This window comes from Delphinapterus leucas, chromosome 7, assembly GCF_059928025.1.
Source record: "Delphinapterus leucas isolate spDelLeu-1000000601 "Yukka" chromosome 7, BTC_Dleu_Yukka2, whole genome shotgun sequence".
Classification (NCBI taxonomy): Eukaryota; Metazoa; Chordata; class Mammalia; order Artiodactyla; family Monodontidae; genus Delphinapterus; species Delphinapterus leucas.
The window spans coordinates 29,613,468-29,637,660 of record NC_143135.1 but is presented as its reverse complement, the minus strand read 5'-3'; the positions used below and the strand labels follow the sequence as shown (position 1 = coordinate 29,637,660).

The 24,193-nt window shown below is 35.4% G+C and overlaps 1 protein-coding gene across 4 annotated transcripts in view; it reads left to right on the top strand.

Moving 5' to 3' along the window:
• METTL15 (methyltransferase 15, mitochondrial 12S rRNA N4-cytidine) overlaps positions 1 to 24,193 on the top strand; it is a 219,896-nt gene that overhangs the window by 124,769 nt on the left and 70,934 nt on the right. For 3 of the 4 annotated variants that reach the window (XM_022583727.2, XM_022583728.2, XM_089915023.1), the window contains one exon: positions 17,827 to 18,018. The exons of the other annotated variant lie outside the window; for it this stretch is intronic. In XM_022583727.2, the coding sequence (XP_022439435.1) occupies positions 17,827 to 18,018 (192 nt within the window). The remainder of the gene's footprint in view (positions 1 to 17,826; positions 18,019 to 24,193) is intronic. 4 annotated transcript variants of the gene reach the window in all.

The window sequence follows — 24,193 nt, the reverse complement described above, 5'->3', positions numbered from 1 at the left end:
TGAAACCCCAAGTGAGCCAGTTATTGGAGTGTAACAAAGTTTTGACGTCAGAGTAGCTATTTATTCTACTGGAAACCATTAGCAATGCATTACCCTTTGGCACTGCTGTTTTTTGCAGAAACATGGTTAAAATTTTATGACTGATTTTGACCAATTAGATTTCTTTCCCTCTTAGAACTAAAAAATTACATATAATACATAAATATAATATGCATATGCTTTGTATTCTTAAGATATATAATATATATTTAAATATGTTTATATATGTGTATATATATACTAACATTATATATATTGAGCCTTTTAAAAGTTTCTTTTTAAAAGCCAAGCATTATTGTCTTATTTTTCTTAATTTAATGACTGATTACTATTTTATGGAAGGGGATTAGTTGCATATTATTATTGTTGTTTATTACAATGGATATGGATACTGCATAGTTCTGCCATGTTTGTTGGCATTATTGCTGTTGCTCTGTTTCAAGAGGATACCTTAGCACTTGTTTACTTCCAACAGTAGAGTCTTTAGAAGCGATGGGAGTGACACCATTTTGTACAAATGTAATATAATCAGTTACAGACAGGTTTTCCTCCTGCTTAGCTTTACTGCTTTTTTCCCAAAGGTACTAAAATACTCTGTGAATCCATGCATGGAGTTAAAGTCCCTTGACTTCTGAGCCAGCCAAGTGCCAGCTTACATGCTGAGCTCTGCCAGTGCATTTCAAATTGGATCTGAAGGGACCACCATTTGGAATTAAGAAGAGGAAAAAGATTTCAGTTTTTTACTTAGTGACCTAGCTGCTCTTAAAACCCTGTATGAAACATTGCCAGAATTGTGTGTATGGAATAACTCAGTTGTGTCAGTTAAGGAGATGCCTGCATTTAATCTGAGGAGAGAAAGTTATTCTCTCAAACTTTAGTGTCAGACCTCAGATTCAACAATCATTAGTACTATTATTTTTAATGTGGTATTTACTTATTAATTCTCACATTTTAAAATTGAAGTGTAATTGATTTACAATATTATGTTAGTTTCAGGTATATAGCAAAGTGATTCAGTTTTATATATATATATATTTGAGATTATTTTCCATTATAGATTATTACAAGATATTGAATATAGTTCCCTTTGCTATACAGTAAGTCCTTGTTGCCTATCTGTTTTATGTATATTAGTGTGTGTCTGTTAATCGCATATTGATTGTTTTTCCTGGGAAAATTCAAATGCTTATATATAAATTTAGTAGGAGAGCTCCATACTGGTAACCCTTTCAGCATGTTATAATTTTTTCCAACTACATCTTTTTCTCCTGAAACCCACCAAGACTCTTTTGAGATGCAAAACGTATAGGATGAGTTCCAACCCCCAAAGTAGTTTATTTCTTACAAAGCATCATAATAGCCCAGTGGTTAAAAGTAGAAGCACTGGAAACAGAGCAAACAGGGTTAGAATTTCAGCCTGTCACTACCTCTGACAGTGAGCAGATTATTTCAAAATTCTGAGTTAGTTTCCTGACCTGTATAATAGGTATAATAATGACTACCTCAAAGATTATTGTTTTTCTAAGGATTAAATGAAATAACAGACATAAAGCCCTTAACTCAATGTCTGGCACATAATAATAACAATAAATGGTAACTCTCATTTGTGCTATTGGACTTAGTAACTCTTGTTGTCTCAGAGGCAGTACAGCATGGTGCTTAATAGTACAGGCTTTAGAACTAGACTGCCTAGGTTAGAATTCCAGCTCTGCTGCTTAATTGCTATGTAACCCTTCAAGATGTTTCTTAACTCTGCTGCCTCAGTTTCCTTATCTATACAGTGGGGGAATATAATACTACCTACCTCAGGTATGTTTGAAGATTATACGCTTTATACAAAGAGAATGCTCAGAACAGTGCCTGACACATAGTAAGGGTTCAATAATGTTAGCTATTGTTATACAAAAATTACTGACTATGGGCTTCCTGGTATTTGAGAGGTATTTTAAGTCCAGATCTGGCATTTTATAATGATTAAGCAGGCCCAGATATAGAAATGATTTACCCAAAGACACACAGCATTTCTGGACATTTTATCATCTAGCCCAGCAGTCCTGAAAATGCCTTTCAATAAATATTTATTGTAAAACTAATTTAAACACAAATGAAATAACCTAAGTAATTGACCCCAAAATCTGAATGAATTCACTTTAGTACTTACTGCAAAAATGTGTTATTTCAGATTTTATTTTTGCAGTTTTTAAAGTTGGGATATGTAGTTGTTCCAGGAAACCTTGTTGTGTTGGTATGAAGCTAACCTGGTTAATTCTGATTCAAGATTGATATTTGGATAGTTCCTATTCTCAAGTGCACATAAGTTTTTCATCAGGCAGATAATTTCACTCTGGTAATACTTGCCAGTGGTCTAGCCATCCACATGGGTGACATAGATGCTAGATCTCTATAATTCCATTTCTTTACTGCCTCCTCCCCCTCAAGGGTGGATGCTAAAAGTAGAGCAATGAATAGACTTTTTCTCCTGGCATGCCATTCCACCTTTTCAAAAAAAATGTATACATAGCTCTAGAATTACTATATTAAGAAGGTGTTGAATCAGTTTCATCAGAGAGATGTGCAAACAGATGCCCTGAATTAACCTTTCAAAGCTATCTATAGTAATACTTCGACATCTTGGTCTTGGAACTAACTGACCTAAGTTTAGTACTTACCTTTACCACTACTAGCTGTGTGACCTTGAGCAATTCACTGGTTATCAAATATTTATCAAGTACCCATTCTGTTCCCTATTACTGTGCTAGATTATTTTATAGAAAGATGTGCAAGAAAAATAGTCTCTAATCTCAAGTTTCAATCATCATAAAGTAAGGAGAAAAGTGTTTACATTATATAATTTATAGAATTGTGATGAAGGTCAAAATGTGATTAAGTTAAAATATTCTGTGAATCATAAAGTTGTGCACTGTTATGAACTCTTACAATAGGGACCTTAGTATCTAATGTAGTATCTGACACATAGAAGTATTCAGAAAGTGTCTGTAGCAGACTGATTTCCTTAAAAATCTCAAAAGCATCTTATCTGTGCATAAAGAATATTAACATTTAATTTAATATTTAACATTAAATTAAAATTTAAACTTAATATATAGATGATTTATTCTTTTGATTTGATTTTCTAACTGGATTCCACATATACTCAGAATTATGTCGAACATCCCTATGGAATTTCCTAAAATAAAAAGTAGTGTGGTCTTAAAGTAATTTTTATGTTTGCAGTGTTACCAGCAGGCTCTACTTTCTGCAATGTAATGTTGTGTTTGAAATAAGAGAAATTATAAAATTGATTAAATCTATTATGGCCAACAACTGTTATTATTTTTACGCATCTAGAGCCACAGCCTCCAGATTTTAGAATAATTTAACTTATATGTCATATACAAATCATCAATTCCAGGTTTGAACCTAATCACGCAGTCACCCTTTTGCAAAATAATGCCACTCAAGACATACATAAACTAAATTCATGCTTTGTTTGGGAAATTATCTCCTGCTAATGTACACTTGAATATTCTTTTAAAATGAGAAATGATATACAGTAGTCACAGAAATAAAACTAAGCAACCGAAAAGTACAGAAAAACCTTTTCAGAGAGAGGTCATTGGAAAATAGTATGGCTAAAAAATTTGCTCCTGACACATATTCAGCTAATTAATTTGCATTTACAGAGGGAATGCATTTTTCTTACTCCCTCTGAACTTAAAAAAGCAATGAAAATTCACTAAAATCTCACTATCAATTTTTAGTTTTAATGATTTTTTTCAAGAGGTCAGAAAGGCCATATTTTCTTTTCCTTAAACCAAAAACCATTAGCTATTTGCCATAATCTTGTTACATTATGTAATAACCACACTGAGTTTTGAAACTAATGAGAACCACCAATAGGACAAAGGTTTGCAGGCTGTCTTTTCCTTCTCTGGATGCTTCGTTTTAATATGCATCATTTTAATATGTTGTCAGAAGTGTTGTCAGTGAGTATTCAAGATTACAGGAAAAACATGGTATGTCTTCCTAGAGCAACAATTTGACTTGTTAAATTAAACATTGTTTTATAATTAAACATTATTTTATATTAAAGTGAATATAGATATATCACAGAGTAGATGAAAATGTGCATTAATTTAAAAATTCAAACATCAGACTGAATTTTTAGCTAATGACTGCTCTCTTCATTTGAAAATCACGACTGACTTCCATTATGGATTTTTCCTTCATTTTAAAATTCTTGGTTGTATTTAGTGACTTTTATTTCTTTATTTAAACTGAATTTAAATTTACAGCGCCATTTTAAGTCCACCCATCAAAAGATACTAGGGTAGGAACTGGTAATTTCAGACTTACACACTAGAGTTAGGACCTGTTGATGCATAAGGACAGCTTAGTGACCTCACAGGACATCCTTGTGACAGTGACCTCATTGCTCATCACCAGTAAGTAGAATTTCTCTCTTCTCTTTGGAAGGGGGCGACACACAACTAATATTCCCAAGCCTCAGTGTTCCTAGCAGCTGCCATCCCTTGCCTTATGTAGCAATTGTTATCCTTTACCATAACAGTAAGCATTTAATTTTTCTTACTCTTTTGCTTTATGGTTGTTGTGTGTACTTAGTGTATAAAAGCTATCATCAGCCTCAAGAATTTGCCATTCCTCTTGGTCTTGATAGACATACCTAAACCTATTTTCTTTTTGGCCATATCTAACCATTGCTCCTTAAAGAGAGCTATGAGAATAAGAACCCTTCAGAAAAATCCCCCAAATGTAGCATGTTTGTCTTGATGTTGATTTTTTAGGATGGTAATAAAACATCCATAATTTGTAAGCATTCTCCAGATGATCATGATATTCACCCTTAATTAGAGACCATTAGATTAAATCATCTGGTCCCTTCAGACCTGAGTTCAGGCAGTCATCCAAGCACCCGGCGTCATCAATGCCAGGCATTCGAAACTATTGATGTTTAAGTCATGAGAGATCTTCCTGAATAACTGATAGAATCAATGGGATATTTTGGCAGTGTATATGCATGGTGATTTTTTAGAGGCTGAATTCATCAGAACTACTTAACATGTAAGTTTTGGAAAATGATGCCCCCAAAAGATGGACACTTTTTATTCCAATTATCACACGAAGCTTTATAGAAAATTGGATCAGAGGATAATATGAAGGGAGTGGGGTTATCTAGCATAAGGAGTCAGAAATATTAGAAATCATAGAAGGAGCCGTTTAAACATCATTTCTCAAATACTATCTGATAATTATTATGCAGAGAAAACCAACACTCTTACGTATCTCTGTAGATATGTAAAACCTCTGTACATATGAAATAAAATGCATTTTTTCTGGGACTTTTTAAAGTACTCCAGAAGGGAAAAAGAGGATACTCCAAAAAGGAATTTTATTTAAATAGTATTGTAATACCAGCCTTCAAATTAAAGCACTTCAAAGTTTCCTTACTTATTGAATGAGTTAAATTTAACCTTAACTGAATTCCCTGGCTTTGGTTAGTATGTATGAATTGTGAATTTTATTTCCTTTGTTAATAGAACATGCTAGCATTTTTTCCTTTGAGTATATTTAAGTTCTTCCATGATAATGTAGGTCGCAAGATACCATGAACAAACTTCTTCCGTGATAATGTAGGTGGCAAAATATCATGAACAAAAACTTAAAATACACTACTTTAGGTTGATTGACTATGGTTATAAGGTGGTTCCATAAAACACCTCCTGACTCTTACAAATGTGAAAAATAAATGCCTGAAACTTAAGCCCTTCTAATGAGTGTATTGACTTAAATTTACAGGCTACACACTGCATAACTGTCTGTCCCTCCAAGGCTGTATTAGTTTACTATGTATCTTACATGTATTTCTTAGCAAAGTATGATGGAAAAAACATTGAGCTTTTTATTACTGAGTTCTCATCTTTGATGCCTTTAAAAAATGTTAATGCCTTTAAAATCATCACCACTTTCATCATCAAAAAAACTTCCATTGAACACTTAGAATCTTTTAGGTACTGCACATACCAAAAGCTGTATAACATGGTCTATATGACCCGTAATAGGTTTAAGTTCTTGTTGCAGAGGCAGTGTGATAAAAAGATAAACAACATTACAAAGTAGCATGTACTGAGTGCCAAATGAATCATAAGTAAGCTCTACTGCAGTCTAGAAGAAGAAATTATCACCAATCATTGGAACAGTGTAGTCTTTAATGAGAGAGAGAGAGAGAATGTGGGGTATGGGAGTGGGCTGGGTGATTTAAGCACAGAGGATATAGATATTTTTATGTGAGAATTACATGGAATCAAGGATTAAGTGTTTGAATATCATTAAAATGAGTAAAGTGAGATGCCAAGAAAATTAAGCAAGGAAGCAGTTCTTGCCAAGAAAATTTTCTTATTAGAATTCTTGTTCATTTTCTAATGTCTTTTATAATATAAAATTAAATAAACATCTCTATGAGGGGCCCAAGTGTAATGAAACCTTCTCTAGGCCATGTATTTGGGAAAATTGCATTTTTATTTGGTATTTCTTTTAGCAGTGGTTATCTATTTCCTGATTATATTGGCCTGAAACTGAGACCAGAAGAATTTTTCCGTTTTAAAATCCTGTTGTATATTCATTTAATAAACATTTTCTAAATCCCTACTCTTTTAAGACAATTACAAAAGTTGTCTCTCCAGCCCTGACCTCTCTCCTTAGCTTCAGTGTTATTGCATGTTCAACTGCTTCACAGACCTCGCCAAGTGGATATCAACCTAGTGATATCATCCCTTATATATGTGGCTGGATTTGATATGCTCATATTCTGTTAACTTTTGTTATTTTGCCCATGAGAAAGATTGGCCTTTAGTTTTGCTTTTTTGTAATGTACTTGTTTAATTTCATAGCAGGGTTATGCTGGCTTTGTGAATGGCTCTTTTTCTATTCTCTGGAGGGGTTTATATCAAATTGATGCTGTTTTAACTGTTTGGAAGAATTCATGGTTAAGCTGTTTAGGCTTGTTGTCTTCTCTGTGGAACGCTTTATAATTGCAGATTTAGTTTCTTAATGCTTTTAAGACTATTTATATTTTACATTTCTTCATAGGACAGTTTTAGTAAGTTATGATTTTTCTGGGAATTTTTTCATTGATCTAAATTTCAAATTTATTATCGTAAAGTTCTTGATAATGTCCTATTGTGTTTTTAATGCCTGTAAGATTTGTAGTGACATGTTCTTTTTTTTACCCCTTACGTTAATAATTTGTTCATTCTCTATTCTTGATTACCCTTATAAGGGATTAATCAATTTTCTTAGTATTTTCAAAGAACAAATTTTTGTTTTTTCTTTAATTATTTCTATTGTTCTATTTTTTTTTTTTTGCTCTTGTATTTATAATTTTCTGCCTCTTTTTAGGATTTTAATTTGGTATTGTCTTTTTCATTATTATTATTATTGAAGTAGAGTTGATTTACAATATTTTGTTAGTTTCAGGTGTACAGTAGAGTGATTTGGGTTTTTGTTTTTGCTTTTGTTTTTTGCAGATTATAGTCCATTGTAGGTTATTACAAGATATTGGGTATAATTTTGCTGTACTATAGAGTAAATCCTTATTGTTTATGTATATTACTTTGTATCTGTTAATCTCATACTCCTAATTTCTCCCTCCCCTCCTCCCTCTCCTCTTTGGTAACCATAGGTTTGTTTTCCATGTCTGTAAGTCTGTTTCTGTTTTGTATATAGATTCATTTTATTATTTTTTTAGATTCCACATATAAATGATGTTATATAGTATTTGTCTTTCTCTGTCCGACGTATTTCACTAAGCATAATACCCTCTAGGTCCATCCATGTTGCTGCAAATGGCAATATTCCATTATTTTATGGCTAACATTCTATTGTATGTATGTGTGTGTGTGTGTGTGTATATATATATATATATATATATATATATATATATTGGCTGCACCAATTTACATTCCCACCAACAGTGTACATGGGTTTCCTTTTCTCCATACCCTCTCCAGCATTTATTCTTTGTAGATTTTTTGATGATGGCCATTCTGACCAGTGTGAGGTGTACCTCATTGTAGTTTTGATTTGCAATTCTCTTAATTAGTGATGTTGAACATGTTGATTTTCATGTGCCTGTTAGCCATCTGTATGTCTTCTTTGGAAATATGTCTGTTTAGATCTTCTGCCCATTTTTTGATTGGATTCTTTGTTTGTGTGATATTGAGTTTTATAAGCTATTTGTATATTTTGGATATTAACCTCTTGTTGGTCACATCATTTGCAAATCATTTTTTATCCTATTCCATAGATTGTTGCTGTTATCGTTTAATTTATGAAACAAGAATGCATAGATCATTGATTTTCAGCATTCTTTTATGTACATTTTTCTCAATAATGGTTTTAGAAGTATTCCACAAGTTTTGATGTGTTGCATTTTCATTAGGTGGTAAGTTATACTCTTTAAGTATTGTTTAGTTTAAAATATTTATTAATTTTCTTTATTTTCTGGATTATTTAGAAGCCTATTACTTAATTTCCAAACATTTGTGGACTTTCTAATAGGACTTTTCCTATTATTGATTTCTACTTAAATTCCACTGTGCTTAGAAAATATACTCTGTACGATATCAGCCCTTTGAAATTTGATGAAACTAGTCTGATGACCCCAGCAGATAGTCTATGTTTTACAAATTCAGTGTGTCCTTAAAAATATATACATTCATGTAGTTTTGGAGTATGGAGTTTTTTGTGTCAGTTAAATCAAACTTGATAATTGTGTGTTTCAAATTTCCTATATGTTATTCTGCTTAGTCAATATTTACTAAGAGTGATATTTTAAAATCTACCATTATGGTTATATATTTATCCACCTGCTTTTAGTTCTGTCAATTTTTGCTTCATATTTTGAAGCTTTATTTTTAGGGATATAAAGATTTGTAATTTGCATGCCATTTGGTAGATTTGACCCATTTATCATGATAAAATGCCTCTTTTTATTTCTAGTACTGTTTCAATCTGCTGTATCTGATACCACCTTTCTTTAGTGTAGTGTTTGCATTAACATTTTTTCCATCTTCTTATTTTTGAGTTCTCTGTGTCCTAATAGTTAATTTGTCTTTTATAAGCAACATATCATTGGATTTTGAAAATCTTTTTTAAATTAGAGTATTCAGTCAGAGTATTTAATATAATTACTGATGGGGCTTCCCTGGTGGCGCAGTGGCTGAGAGTCCGCCTGCCGATTCAGGGGACATGGGTTCGTGCCCCGGTCCGGGAAGATCCCACGTGCCGCGGAGCGGCTGGGCCCGTGAGCCATGGCCGCTGAGCCTGCGCGTCCGGAGCCTGTGCTCCGCAACGGGAGAGGGCACAACAGTGAGAGGCCTGGGTACCGCAAAAAACAAAAACAAAAACAAAAAAAGTAAAAATAAAAAAATATATAATTACTGGTGTATTTGGGTTTGGATCTATGTACTATCTTCCTGTTAGTTTTTTATGTATCAACCTGTTCTTTGTTCCTTTTTTTCTTCTTTATTGCCACCTTTTTTGTTATCATCATTCTATCTTCTCTCTCTGTTTGCTCATATGTTATACTTTATTTTACTATACTTTTTAAGATTACCCTGGAGAACACAACATGCGTAATTGTCTTATGAAAGTCTAATATAAATTAGTACTTTAACCTCTTACTGGACAATGGAATTTCAAAGACTTTACAACATAGCCTCCGAAACTGTTATTCCAGAACAGAGGAATATTACACCATTGAATACATTTTGAAAGGGTAACTGAAAGATAGAAATATAATTACATTTCATCATTTCTAAAATGTGCTTTATTCAAGTCAATATATGAGTTGTGAATAAATGACTAAATCAATTTCTAGAAAGTATTTCCTGAAGGGAAAGACAATGGTCAGTAAAGATAATGCTATCAAAGATTTTGAGCAGATTATGCAGAACAAAAACATCTTTTCGTTCCATCTCTACAGTGTATGAAAATATTATTTGAGCAGGTGTATCCTTTAATAGTGTTTAAAAAGTGATCACAATTAATATGAAAATCAACATCTTGGACCTTTATGTAGTATGGTAAACATTAACATATCAAAAAGTGAACAGTTTTCAAACTATAACAAGAGCATGGTGAAATGGAAGGAGAAATACAGCCCAGTAGCAGCACATAAAAGAGATTGGAGAAGAATTCTTTATAGTCAGTATGGCCCTGCATTTGGTGTGCCTGGAGCAAATCCTTGCTACTGCTCCCAACTTTCAGTTGGCAGCACAGTGACCAAATCATAAGAAGAATCTCTAAGGGAAGAAAAGCAGGTTGGAACAGAGGGAGAGGTAACATTTATTGAGGGCCTTCCTTTGCCTAGGCATCTTAGTAGCTGTCCTCATGTACATTGATTAACATACTCTTCACCAAAGCTTGGTGAGTTTGGAATTGCTCTGTTGCCCACATGGTACAAATAAAGAATCTGAGTCGTAAAGGGATAAATAATTAAAAAGTTAATAATCTGATTCACTCTGATTCCAGAACTTACTGAGATACTTCTACCATACCAGGCTGCCTCAAAGGGGAAAAACTTAAATACCATGAGACACAGGGAACTGAAACTGAGAGATATTAAATAACTTGTCCAATACCATAGGGTTAATAAGTATCAGAACCAATTTTTAAACATAAGCCTTATGATGCAGTTTCCCCTTTCTGCTCTACCACTGCTGTTTAAAGAAGAAATAAACCATCTCCTCAGTGATTTATATACGTTTGTGTATATACCTTTCTATATTGTGTGCTGTTGTTCATTTTTATATTCCTGTATTCCAGTACCTGGTAGATAATCCTTATTCAGCAAATATTTGTTGAGTGCCGAATCTGCAGACCTATAGCTATGAAGAGATGGCAAACATTGAAAACAATTAAAGCATTTTAATAAAAAAATCAGAAAAACTAGGCAGATTTATGGATCATGACAAGGTTATAATGGTGAAGAGTTAGAGGTCTGAAATGGCACTAAATAAATAGAAACCTAGGTATTACAGTGTAGTGGTTAAGAACATGACTCTGGAGCCAGAAAGGACTGAGTTTGCATTCTAATTCCAGCACTTACTAGCTATATGGCTTGAGTAAGTGACTTCATTCTTTGTACTTGTTTCTTCATCTGCAAAATGTGGGTTATAATGTCACCTAGCTCATAGGGTTATCATAAGGATGAAATGATTTAATAGGTATAAAGCACTTAGCACAGGGTCTAGTACATAGGAAGCATTCTATAAATGTTTGCTCTTACCATTGCTCAAATATGAGCCATGCTTTCATCCACTGCTTTGGCTCCCTCTGAATTCCTTGCTTGGGGGGTGCCTAATGAAGTGATAAAAACAGCCAAGGCCCCTGCTCTGTTCCTACAGACCAATAAAATTTAATGACTAGAAAACAGGTAGCACGCTGGGATTTCATGGATTAATGCTGATACTAACGTGAGAAAGGCTTGGATCCACTGTAATCAGACCTTCGCCCCCGCAAAAACAATTTGGATTTTGCTCTTCATATCTTCTTAGGGAATGTTATCACCTAGGTGTGCCCTCAGATGCACACACAAAATGAATGATTAAAGTAAATGACAAAGTGAACCCTGAAATGAACTTTAAGTATCTGAATACATTCCTGGCATCTTCTTAAGAAATGTCAGTTTTCTTCTCTTCTTTACATTGTTCTGCTTGTCACTCTGGTCCATATGATCAGAGTTCTCTGCATATCCATCTGCTAGCTCAGTGTACCCTCAGATTTCGCCACAGGGTTCCTGATAATGGACTGAAGATGGCCTAGTCTGTAGCTTAGGTGACTTTACATGAGGTTGCCTTCGCGGCTGATACTGACTTGATGCCTCAGTTTTAGTGACTGAGCCAGTTCTAATAAATTATATCTCTAACTTATTCTTTCATGCCTGAATCTGTTTCCATCTCCCTGTCTAAGACCTCAATTCCTTCACAGCTAAATGATTTGTTCTTTTTAGAAAGAACCTAGATCTACTTTTATAATTTGTTGAGTAATCTATCCTTAACTGCTATCATTAGACTGTATGCAGTTAGAGGAATGGTGAAGTTCCATGTTTAATCCTAAATCACGTAGTAGCTACTCTTACATCACTAGCCTCAGTATGTACTAGGATCCTTTATAATAAAACAAACCCAAAACTTGTACTCCAAGTGCAGATGACTTGCCAGAGTCAAGATTAACAATATTATCATGGTCAAAGCCTCAAAAAATGGCTTCCAGGAACTAGGGTATTACTGGCACTCTTGCTAAGTGCCTTATTTTTCTTGGCGTTGGGTTATAGAACCTTCTCATGTAACATGTGCTTTGAGTCACAAGCAACATTTTACTTACATCCTGGGGATCCTAGGGTAATGACAAATGATGATGACAATGATAAATTCTGTATTTGTAGTTATGGCTAAATGTCCTGGTTTGGCTCTGTTTTTGTGACCATCATGATCCTCTCTGGCGATTTCACACTTTTCTGTTACTTGCTTTATAACACTTGTAAAATACATATGCAAAAATACTAAGAACTTAAAATTTGAATAAAAGAGGAAGAAAGGAAGGAAGTAGGGAGGGAGGGAAGGAAGAGAGAGGACCTGAGGAAGGAAGGGAGAGAGGAAGGAAAGAAAAAAGAGAAGAAGAAAGAAAAAAGAGAAGAAGAAAGAAAAAAGTGGGCGTGGAATCTTCCTACCCAGGAAAATTAGCCTCAGTATAACTGCATATGTGAAATAATGCCCCAGGGTCTGAAGTTAAGGCTAAGTTTTCAACAGTTTGTTGGTATACTTGTAGATGTTTTTTTGTTTACTATGAGAATAACCTAATTCTAGAAACTGATATAATAATCTATTTCTATAACTGATATAGCATCAGAAGACTCTGCCTTAAACACATGATTTACTTTGTGGTGTTGTCTCATGGTTACTTTTTTTTCCCCATATGATATTCTCATACTTGTATATGATTATGGTGAGGATTATATTTTTGTTACTTACTCTTTGCCATGCCTAAAACTAACTGAATATTAGTGTTAAACAGTTATGTTTGAGGGTGTCCAAGAATGCAAACATCTCCTGTAAGATATTATTTTTATTTTACAATTATATTATTAGCTTTAAGCAGGATATAGCTCTAATGCTAAGGAATTAAGACTGGGCAATAGTGATTTGTTTGAGGCTTTTGCTGAAGTGTAAAGAAGATTTCTATGGTTCAAGATAATACCTGGATCCTAAAGGGTTGTAGAAAATATGTAGGTTAGAGATTGTACTAGATCTACAATAATTAACAAAACAAAACTGCACAAGTACAGTGTGGAGGAAACAGGCTTAGCAGTGGTGTACAATGGTATTAGATAGTATAAGTCAACAGTGTGAAACAAATTCTAAACTATTTTGATCTTGAGCTGTATTAATATAATAACTAGAACAAAAGAGGAAAGAATTTACTTTATTCTGTGCTGATCATTATGGAGTTCAGATCTAGGGACATAGGCAAACTGGGACACATTCAGAAAAGAGCATCTTGCATGGTGAAAGACTTTTTGCATGGAGAATAGCAGAAGAAACAAGAGTTGTATGATTTAGAGAAATGAACACCTGAGAAGCATGATAGCTATAATAGTTATGTTTTCCATTGCAAGTAAAAAAAAAACAACTCAAACTGGTTTTAAATAACAAAGGTAATTTATGAGCTCATATAACTCAAAAGTTCAGAGACAAGTTGAATTTTAGGTGAGGTTCAATCTAATGGCATGGTTAATCTTTCTCTATGCTTTGTAGAGTTTTGGCCAAATTGGCTGCTACCCTCTCCCTTCTTTGGGCCAAGATATCTGCTGGCAATGATCAGAGCTATGTGCTTTTTCATATCAAGTGAGAGTCTGAAAAATATTTTTCTTCCCATGGCTCAATGGAAGAAAAGAATTTTCTTTCCCCAAGTCCCTAGGAAATATCTCTTGTATCTTATTGGCCAGAGGTGTGACACATGCCAATCTTAGAACAAACTATAGGGGCCATGGTGGTCATGTGTGCAAATTAGCTTAGCTAATCAGAAATCTACCTCTTGAGCAGAGATATTATATCCATTAGGATAGAATTCTCAGGAGAAACAGAACCAGTAGGAGATATACATACATATACACACATACGCATCATATATATATATATATATATATATATGGAGAGAGAGAGAGAGAGAGAGAGAGATTTATCTCAAGGAATTGGCTCACATTGTGGGGACTGGCAAGTCTGAAATGGTAGGGCAGGCCAGCAGACTGGAAACTATGATAGGAGATGATACTATAGTCTTGAGATTGAATTTCCTTTTCCTCTGGGGAACCTCATTTTTTGCTCTTAAGGCCTTTCATCTGATCAGATGACACACACCCACATTATGGAAGGCAATATCCTTTACTTACAGGGAACTGACTGTAATGGTAACCACATCTAAAAAAACCTTCACAGCAATACCTAGATCATTGTTTGATTAAATAACTGGGTACTTTTGCCAAGCCAAGTTGACATAAACAATCATGGATATGATCATTCTCTCCCAAGATACAAGGCTGAAATTTTGACGTCCTGTTGGAAAAAAGAGACTGGCAACTAAGAGGTAGCCAACAAGTATCGCTTACAATAACTAACAATAGATATGTAACAGGCTGCCATGGGTTTTTAATTGTTTTCCACGGACTGATACCTGGAACAAAAGTTATAGAAATAGTGAGGAAACAGCCAGCAACTTCACTAAAAAACAACTGACTAAAAAAAAAATTTAAAAAACCAAAAACCAATAGTGAGTTTTTATTTACTGGGAATGTTCAAACACGGGCTAAATGACTGTGAGGTAAGGCCTAAAATTTAAGCCCAGTATTATGTGTTCTTGACATTTAGGGAAAGCTGGAAGAATCTTAAATGGCCTAACCACAACTTTTCTTTCCCACTGTGCTTCCACAGAGAAGGTTCCTAGCCAAACAACACTCCTTATCAAAAGGATCAGGCATAATACCTGCTTATCCCTGAGTAGCAGGTTTCAGTTCCCTGCCAGCGCGTGGAATTATTCAAACAAGCCAACACATCCTTTCTTGGGCATGCGGCACCCTACCCTATTGATACCATAAAATCTGCTTCTCACAGCCTGTCGGTCCACTCTGTTCCTGAGTGCAGCACCCATGTAGCCATGCATGGCATTTGGTGTCCTCCTCCCCTGGGCTGTGAGTGGATGTGATTAATAAACCCCTGTCAATCTCATCTGTCCAGTGTCGGGTGCTGTGTGTTCACTTGACCATTTCCATAATTTTAGAATGGGAATCCCTTCCTCACCAATGGGGTGAATGAGATATGATTAAAACAATGAGTCTCCTCCCCACCCTGCCCCCCAGCAGTGATGGTGGAAAGGGAAAAGATTCAAACGTCAATTAAGTAATTGGAACAAATGATTTGTGAGTTGCCTTCCAATCCCAAGATTCTACTATTTCTGTTTTCAATGCTAGTATTAATATTCATTTCATATTTTCCAAATACAGACATATCAATTTGTCTGTCTCTCTACTATTAGCACCCATGAGATTGTTTTGCAAACAGTTTATTTATATACCTTTCTCTCAGCTCAAAGCTCAGAAAGCCATGATTTATTAATCTGTTTATACCTTAGAATAGCATAATGCCTGACACATAGCAGGTATTTAGTGAATATTTGGTGAGTGAATCTGAAAATCACTTTCACCATTGGAATTTGAGAAAAAATTACCAATGAGCTGTGAAATTCTCCTTAAACAACATAACATATAAGTAAATATCATAGATATGAATTCCCCAACACTGTTGAAATCCACCCTCACTCCATACACCTGTAGATGGAGGGAATGAGGTCTTAGAGTGTTGCCCAATTTTTCTCTTCTCATTCCCCTTCCAAAATGCATGCCAGTTGCCCTAGGGCTTCTGAAGAACCCTGAAGGCAGCATCTCAGTTTGTGTAGGAAGGAGAATTAATATAGCTGTAAGGTGATCCCAACTCCTTGCCTGTCTGTTAATTCTGAATGCTCCATTCACTTCGGAATCCCTGCTGAGAGCTAAAACATTGCTTCTGTGAGAAGGCGTTTATTTTAGGCATAGTTTCATTCTTCAAGTGTGCAGCTGCACAGCACCCCTATCCTGAATTATGTGAAGAATATGGAGAAAGCTAAAATGGTTGGCTTGAAGATGTTTGACATATAATAAGTAATAAAACAGAAAGAAAAAAAATATTTAAATTGGTTTACTAGTTAGAAGTTAAATTTTTTTCCAGTTTTATTGAGATAATAATTGACATATAACACTGTACAAGTTTGTGTCCAGCATAATGATTTGACTTACATATATTATGAAATGATTACAGCAATGTTTAGTTAACAGCCATCATCTCATATAAACACAAAAGAGAAAGGGATTATTTTCCTTGTGATGAGAGCTCTTAGGATTTATTCTCTTAACAACTTTCATAAATACCACACAGTAGTGTTAACTATAGTCATCGTGTTGTACATTACACCCCTAGTACTTATTTGTCTTATTTGTCTGGAAGTTTGTACCTTTTGACCACCTTCATTCAATTCCCCTTACCTCATCCCCCACCTCTGGTAACCACAAATCTCATCTCTTTTTTTAGGAGCATGGTTTTCTCTCTCTCTCTCTCTTGCTCTCTCTCTCTCTCCCCCTCTCTCTCCCTCTCCCTCTCTCTCTCTCTCTCTTTCAATCTCAAGATTTCACATATAAATGAGATCATACAGTATTTGTCTTTCTCTGTCTGACTTAGCATAATGCCCTCAGGGTCCATCCATGTTGTCACAAATGGCAAGATTTTCCTCTTTTTTATGGCTGAATAATATATATATACACATCTTAAGTTCTTTATGCATTCATCCACTGACAGACACTTAGGTTGTTTTCATGTCTTGACTGTTGTAAATAATGCTGTTATGAACATGAGTGTGCTGATACTGCTTCAACATAGTGTTTTTATTTCTTTTGGATATATTCCCAGAAGTGGAATTCCTAGATGATATGGTAGTTCTATTTTTAATTTTTTGAAGAGCCTCTATACTGTTTTCCATAGTGGCTATACCAGTTTACACTCCCATCAACAGTGCACAGGTGTTTATTCTTTTGATAGAGTGGCATATGTTTCTTTTCCCAGCCCAGAGATATATGAATTTATTTTTTTTAGAAAAAAATAAATAAAAGGACGGGTCTGACCAGGAAATTTTTCTAATTCATAAACTTATATACCTTCACAAAGTATAAAATAAATTGTGTTTATTAGCAAGAATAAAATTATGTCAAACCGGGCTTCCCTGGTGGCGCAGTGGTTGAGAGTCCGCCTGCCGATGCAGGGGAGGCGGGTTCGTGCCCCGGTCCGGGAAGATCCCACATGCCGCGCAGCGGCTGGGCCCGTGAGCCATGGCCGCTGAGCCTGCGCGTCCGGAGCCTATGCTCCGCAACGGGAGAGGCCACAACAGTGAGAGGCCCGCGTACCGCAAAAAAATTATGTCAAACCACCTCTGATGTTGAAACCAAAGATATAGAGTTTCCATATCTGTATGTCCTTATATAGTACAAAGCATGTGGTTGGCACTTAGTAAACATATATTGGTTAAATAAGCTAGTAATAGAATGTGCTCCCTTTCATTGATCCTAGACCTTAAGAAAGACTTTAATATGACATAAGTGTTTTTTCCATCTCCTGGGTTTATCCCCAGTAAACAGATCCGAGCCATCCTGGGCCAGTTCAGCCAGGCAGAAGCCTTACTAATGAAAGCTGGAGTGCAACCAGGGACTTTAGATGGGGTTCTTTTGGATCTTGGGTGTTCCTCCATGCAACTTGATGCCCCTGAAAGAGGTTTTTCCCTTCGGAAGGATGGCCCCTTGGACATGAGAATGGATGGTGGCAGGTGAGTATTGATAAAGCATTTCTCCTCATAACAAGAAATCAATTTCTCAAAAACACTCTGAATTTAATTTCTTTTTAAGACTGTAGAATTCCTATCACACGCCCACACCTAACACTATCCATACATAATAAATCAGTTTTGTTTGCTACTCATTATAGACTTTAGTCTTTCTCTAGATTTGGGATTCTAAAAGAAAAATCATTGCAGTCTTTACACAGAATAGTGAAGAGGATAACTTTAATACTGATTTTCTTTTTTACAGATACAATGTGATCTTTTAGACTACTAACAATATTAATATGATACTGAAGCAATGGTTCCGTTTTGGTGCAGGCCCAACTATGCCTTTTGTGAAAAGTAAAAGGAACTATATTTAATGCATATTCTTTTGAATACTGCATAAAAGGCAAGATCCTAGAGGTCAGCAATTGTGTGTTGTGTCCTGTTTCTTGTACAGTCACTTGGATTCAACCTTCTCCAGAGAAACTAAAATTTATGGTACTAAATCAGACACAGTACTATGTGTAAGACAGCTTTACACCTCCTCTTCATTCCTCACCACCTTGGAAATACATTCTCCATCATTTAAATAGGTAACATATATTAAATAACACAAAGAGGGTCACATTCTAGGAAAGTATAGGATAATTTCTTTTAAATCTAAATTAATTTTAAAAGCTTAGATTAGCACTTGTCTCTATGCACAACACTGGCCCAGGAACTGAATAGCCTGTACCTACGAAACAAAGCTTAAGCATGTTTTTCTCATTTTATGCACCCCCTCCACCAAATTATTTATCATGGCCCCTACATTTGGGAAGCTTACTTTCTAAAAGAACATTAGTCTTTCTTCTATCTAAATTTGTAAGCTATTCTGTTGCTAATCTGCAATTCTAGACCTGCACAAACATTTCTACTGAAACAAATGTATTTTCCAACATTTCTTCCAATCTGTCAGAAGGATCTTTATATGAGAAATTTAATGTCCAATTTAAGTCAACAATTTAATATTGAGTTGACTTTGACTTTTTTTCCCCACAAACTTCTTTGTCTCATGGTAATTATTCACATACAGCCTTTCCCCATGTTTTGATATGACCTGTTAACTTAGAGTGTGACTCATCTTGTTGGAACCTTTTTGTTCTAAGTCTTATACCTTCATTTGCACAAATTGGCATTCATGGAGTGAAGAATGTCATAAAAGAAAACAAAAATCTTTTAAAGACCAATGACTAATAGTAGAGGTCAAATATCTTCTCATGTTTGGAGATTGAGGTTGTTGGGCAGAGGTAATAAAATGTAAAGCAAATTTCTGCTGTTCCTATGTCTTACTAAGGATGCCTTCTGAAATACAGTGAACAAAGCTTCTAGTTAATAGTAATAAATCCCCATATTGTTAATGTAGAGACATCATCAAACTGTAGTCTATAAATGAGGGTTCCTGAGGTTCTCCCCTAAGAACATGAAAATAAGCCGTTGAGAATTAAACTCTAAGTCAATATGTAATGGATAATAATAGTATTGAGCAAATGTATCTTGAAAAGCTGGATGGCTTCCAGGTAGATAGCATAGGCTGTAAACTAATCAGAGATGTTAACATATATGAAGAAAGTTCATGGCATTCAGAAAGGAGGAGTTGGTTCACTTGAATTCATAGACAAGGGAAAGTTGGAGATGCAAATATGTTTAATGCTAATCTAAGTGGTATTATGGGAAGAGGGAGTCCAAGCCAATAAATTTGGCCAGTCAGATCCTGGAAGCTGATATTTCCCTGTGATAAAGATGGGTGCAAGAGGCTTTCTTAACCTGTTGCCATTTAACACTGGAATCTTACAGAATAGTTAATTCTGTACTACCCCAAGTTCAACAATAGCTTTCAGATCATAATAAGTTTTCATATAGCAGAAAGAAGTTCCCAGCTTCAAGGACTTGCAGGTCTAGCTCTTTTGTCAGTTGTATTCTTCACTAGAAGGTAATAATGAATTGTCATAAATTATGGTGATATTTATGCAATAAATTATGTTAATATTTTCTTTCTTTCCTGAGTTTAGTCATTTGTAAGTTGGTGATCTCTGGAGGACTGACAAGATCTCTTAACTTTTAATTTGGAGGGGCAGATTTTGTATGTTGGCTTCTTCACTATTTGAATGCGTATTCTGAAGCCTCCTAACAGCCTATCAGTTTTCCAGAGCATTGTCCCTATGGAAACTTGGGTTGGCCAAAAAAATTTGTTCATTTTCTTCTGTAAGATGGCTCTAGTAGCCCTTAGTTGTCTTTCACTTCATTTGAAACCATTTTGTTAGATTGTATTGTGACAGCTGTCAAATTACCATGCATTAAAAAAAAACTTATCAAAATTGGTGAATTTTTGTGTAGCCATTTAATATTGAAGATGGAAGGAAAAAAACAACATTTTCAGCATATTATGCTTTATTATTTCAAGAAAGGTAAAAACACAACTGAAATGCAAAAAAAAGATTAGTGCAGTGTATGGTGCTGTGACTGATCAAACGTGTCAAAAGTGGTTTGTGAAGTTTTGTGCTGGAGATTGCTCGTGGACAATGCTCCGTGGTCAGGTAGACCAGTTGAAGATGATAGCAATCAAATTGAGACATTAGTTGAGAACAGTCAATGTTATACCACGCAGGAGATAGCCGACATACTCAAAATACCCAAATCAAGCGTTAAAAATCATTTGCACCAGCTTGGTTATGTTAATCGCTTTGATGTTTGTGTTCCACATAAGTTAGCGAAAAAAAACCTTCTAGACCGTATTTCTGCATGCGATTCTCTACTGAAACTAACGAAAACTTCCATTCTTAAAACAAATTGTGACAGATGATGAAAAGTGGATACTGTACAATAATGTGGAATGGAAGAGATTGTGGGGCAAGTGAAATGAACCACCACCAACCACACCAAACGCTGGTCTTCATCCAAAGAAGGTGATATATGGTGGGATTGGAAGGGAGCCCTTATTATGAGCTCCTTCCAGAAAACCAAACGATTAATTCCAACAAGTACCGCTCCCAATTAGACCAACTGAAAGCAGCACTTGACGAAAAGTGTCCGGAATTAGTCAACAGAAAATGCATAATCTTTCAGCAGGATAACGCAAGACCGCATGTTTCTTTGATGACCAGGCAAAAACTGTTACAGCTTGGCTGGGAAGTTCTGATTCATCTGCCGTATTCACCAGACATTGACCCTTCAGATTTCCATTTATTTCAGTCTTTACAAATTCTCTTAAGGGAAAAAAATTCAACTCCCTGGAAGACTGTAAAAGGCACCTGGAACAGTTCTTTGCTCAAAAAGATAAAGTTTGGGGAGGGGTTCCCTGGTGGCACAGTGGTTGAGAGTCCGCCTGCCGATGCAGGGGACACGGGTTCGTGCCCTGGTCCGGGAGGATCCCACATGCCGCGGAGCAGCTGGGCCCATGAGCCATGGCTGCTGAGCCTGAGCGTCCGGAGCCTGTGCTCCGCAACGGGAGAGACCACAACAGTGAGAGGCCCACGTACCGCAAATAAATAAATAAACAAATAAATAAATAAACTCATTTTAAAAGTTTTGGGAAGATGGAATTATGAAGAAAAATGGCAGAAGGTAGTGGAACAAAATGGTGAATACGTTCTTCAATAACATTCTTGGTGAAAATGAAAAATGTCTTTTATTTTTATTTAAAAACCGAAGGAACTTTTTGGCTAACCCAGTACACTACTATTCTATGTGAACATGAGTAAAATAAAATTATGCCTATTATCCACTGAACTGTATTTGAGCAAAATGCTCTTTTAATTTTACTTAAAAGTAGAAAGGTATTAAAAAAAAAAACTGCTGAGCACATCCATACTAATCTTAGAATTGTCCTGGTAGAACTGTACATATATTCTGAGTCTGAATTTACCATCACTAACAAGTTTCATTCTGATGCTTGGTGGCTTGGGCAGTTGAATTAACAGCTAGGTAAGATCTAACAGGGATTTTTCAGTTAGACCAAGAATGATGTTTGGCAAATCTAGGAATGGACAAGATCTAAAGGACAGTGACATTCATTGAGTTTCTCTGTTCCAGGCATTATACTATCTAGTTTATAATTGTGTGGACCCTTAATTCTCTCAACAATTCTGTGAGGTTAGCATTGTTACTTACAGGTTAGAAATTGAGGCTCCAATAGGTTCAAAAGCTTACACAATATGAGTAGCAAGGCTATGATTCTGATCGAGGTTGATCTGACTCTATAGACCAAATCTTCATCCTTAAAGCTGTTATTGAAGGAGCAAAGCCTGTTGAGATGGAAATAGGCTACCTTATAGGAAGTTCATTGATCTGGGAGTACCATGGCAGCCAAAAAGAAAAAAAAAAAGAATCACAGGATCTAGAAAACAAGGTTACACACACACACTCACACACACACACACACACACACAAGGAGAGAGAGAGAGAGAGAGAGAGATATGGAGGTCATGGCGATATAGGGGACAAGCCAAGGACAACAACAAAATTATTTTCCTGGTGGTACTAGACATGTTAACAAGGTGCAATGTAGTATTTTAAGGACGGATTCAGGTATTCCTTGGCAACACAACTCTGATTGATGGTCAGGTCTTAAAGCTACCATATCCTTGTTACTTAAAGTCAGTACAGTATGGTACCAACAATCAATCCAACATATTAACTACAGGAGAGAGAACTGTACTATTAGCAAAGCTATCTTTCTAATAATTAAGATCTCAGTTAGCTCATCACTTAAAATTCCTTGACACATTTCCCTAAATTAAGGTAAATTGGAATTGCCTGACAAAGTGAATGCCATTTCCTGTTACTATAATTTATTCTATTTGACCAGAGGTTGGTATTGCTTTGTCTCCTCCACCTGAAATTACCATCTAGGCCTGTTTAATATTGTTTGTTAATTACCAGATTTTACCCCATGGTGACTTTTGTCATGGGTGTCTAAGCCCATATTGTTAACAACTTGAAATAATATATGTTATTACTATTAAGGTTCTTCTAGTTTTTGTAAGGGAAACTGACCAGCAGTATCTTCCTTTTTAGACTTTCTAAATTCAATTTATACCCTCATATAAATAGTTGCTTACTTTACAGTATCACATTTAGTTAAGTTCCTGAGATCTAGGCTCATTTAAATATCAGTCAGTAAGCTTTGTATCTTCTATACTGAAAAAAAAAAAAATCAAGCAGTAATTTAAATTTGAACAAACGAAATCCAAAACATTTTCCATTATTTTAGTTTAGGACAAATCTTTTTTTTTTTTTTCTTTTACATCTTTACTGGAGTATAATTGCTTTACAATGGTGTGTTAGTTTCTGCTTTATAACAAAGTGAATCAGTTATACATATACATATGTTCCCATATCTCTTCCCTCTTGCCTCTCCCTCCCTCCCACCTTCCCTATCCCTCCACTCTAGGTGGTCACAAAGCACCGAGCTGATATCCCTGTGCTATGCGGCTGCTTCCCACTACCTATCTATTTTATGTTTGGTAGTGTATATATGTCCATGCAACTCTCTCGCTTTGTCACAGCTTACCGTTCCCCCTCCCCATATCCTCAAGTCCATTCTCTAGTAGGTCTGTGTCTTTATTCCTGTCCTACCCCTAGGTTCTTCATGACATTTTTTTTTTCTTAAATTCCATATATATATGTTAGGATACGGTATTTGTCTTTCTCTTTCTCACTTACTTCACTCTGTATGACAGACTCTGGGTCCATCCACCTCATTACAAATAGCTCAATTTCATTTCTTTTTATGGCTGAGTAATATTCCATTGTATATATGTGCCACATCTTCTTTATCCATTCATCCGATGATGGACACTTAAGTAGTTTCCATCTCCAGGCTATTGAAAATAGAGCTGCAATGAACATTTTGGTATATGACTCTTTTTGAATTATGGTTTTCTCAGGGTATAGACCCAGTAGTGGGATTGCTGGGTCATATGGTAGTTCTACTTGTAGTTTTTAAAGGAACCTCCATACTGTTCTCCATAGTGGCTGTACCAATTGACATTCCCATCAGCAGTGCAAGAGTGTTCCCTTTTCTCCACACCCTCTCCAGCATTTATTGTTTCTAGATTTTTTGATGATGGCCATTCTGACTGGTGTGAGATGATATCTCATTGTAGTTTTGATTTGCATTTCTCTAATGATTAAT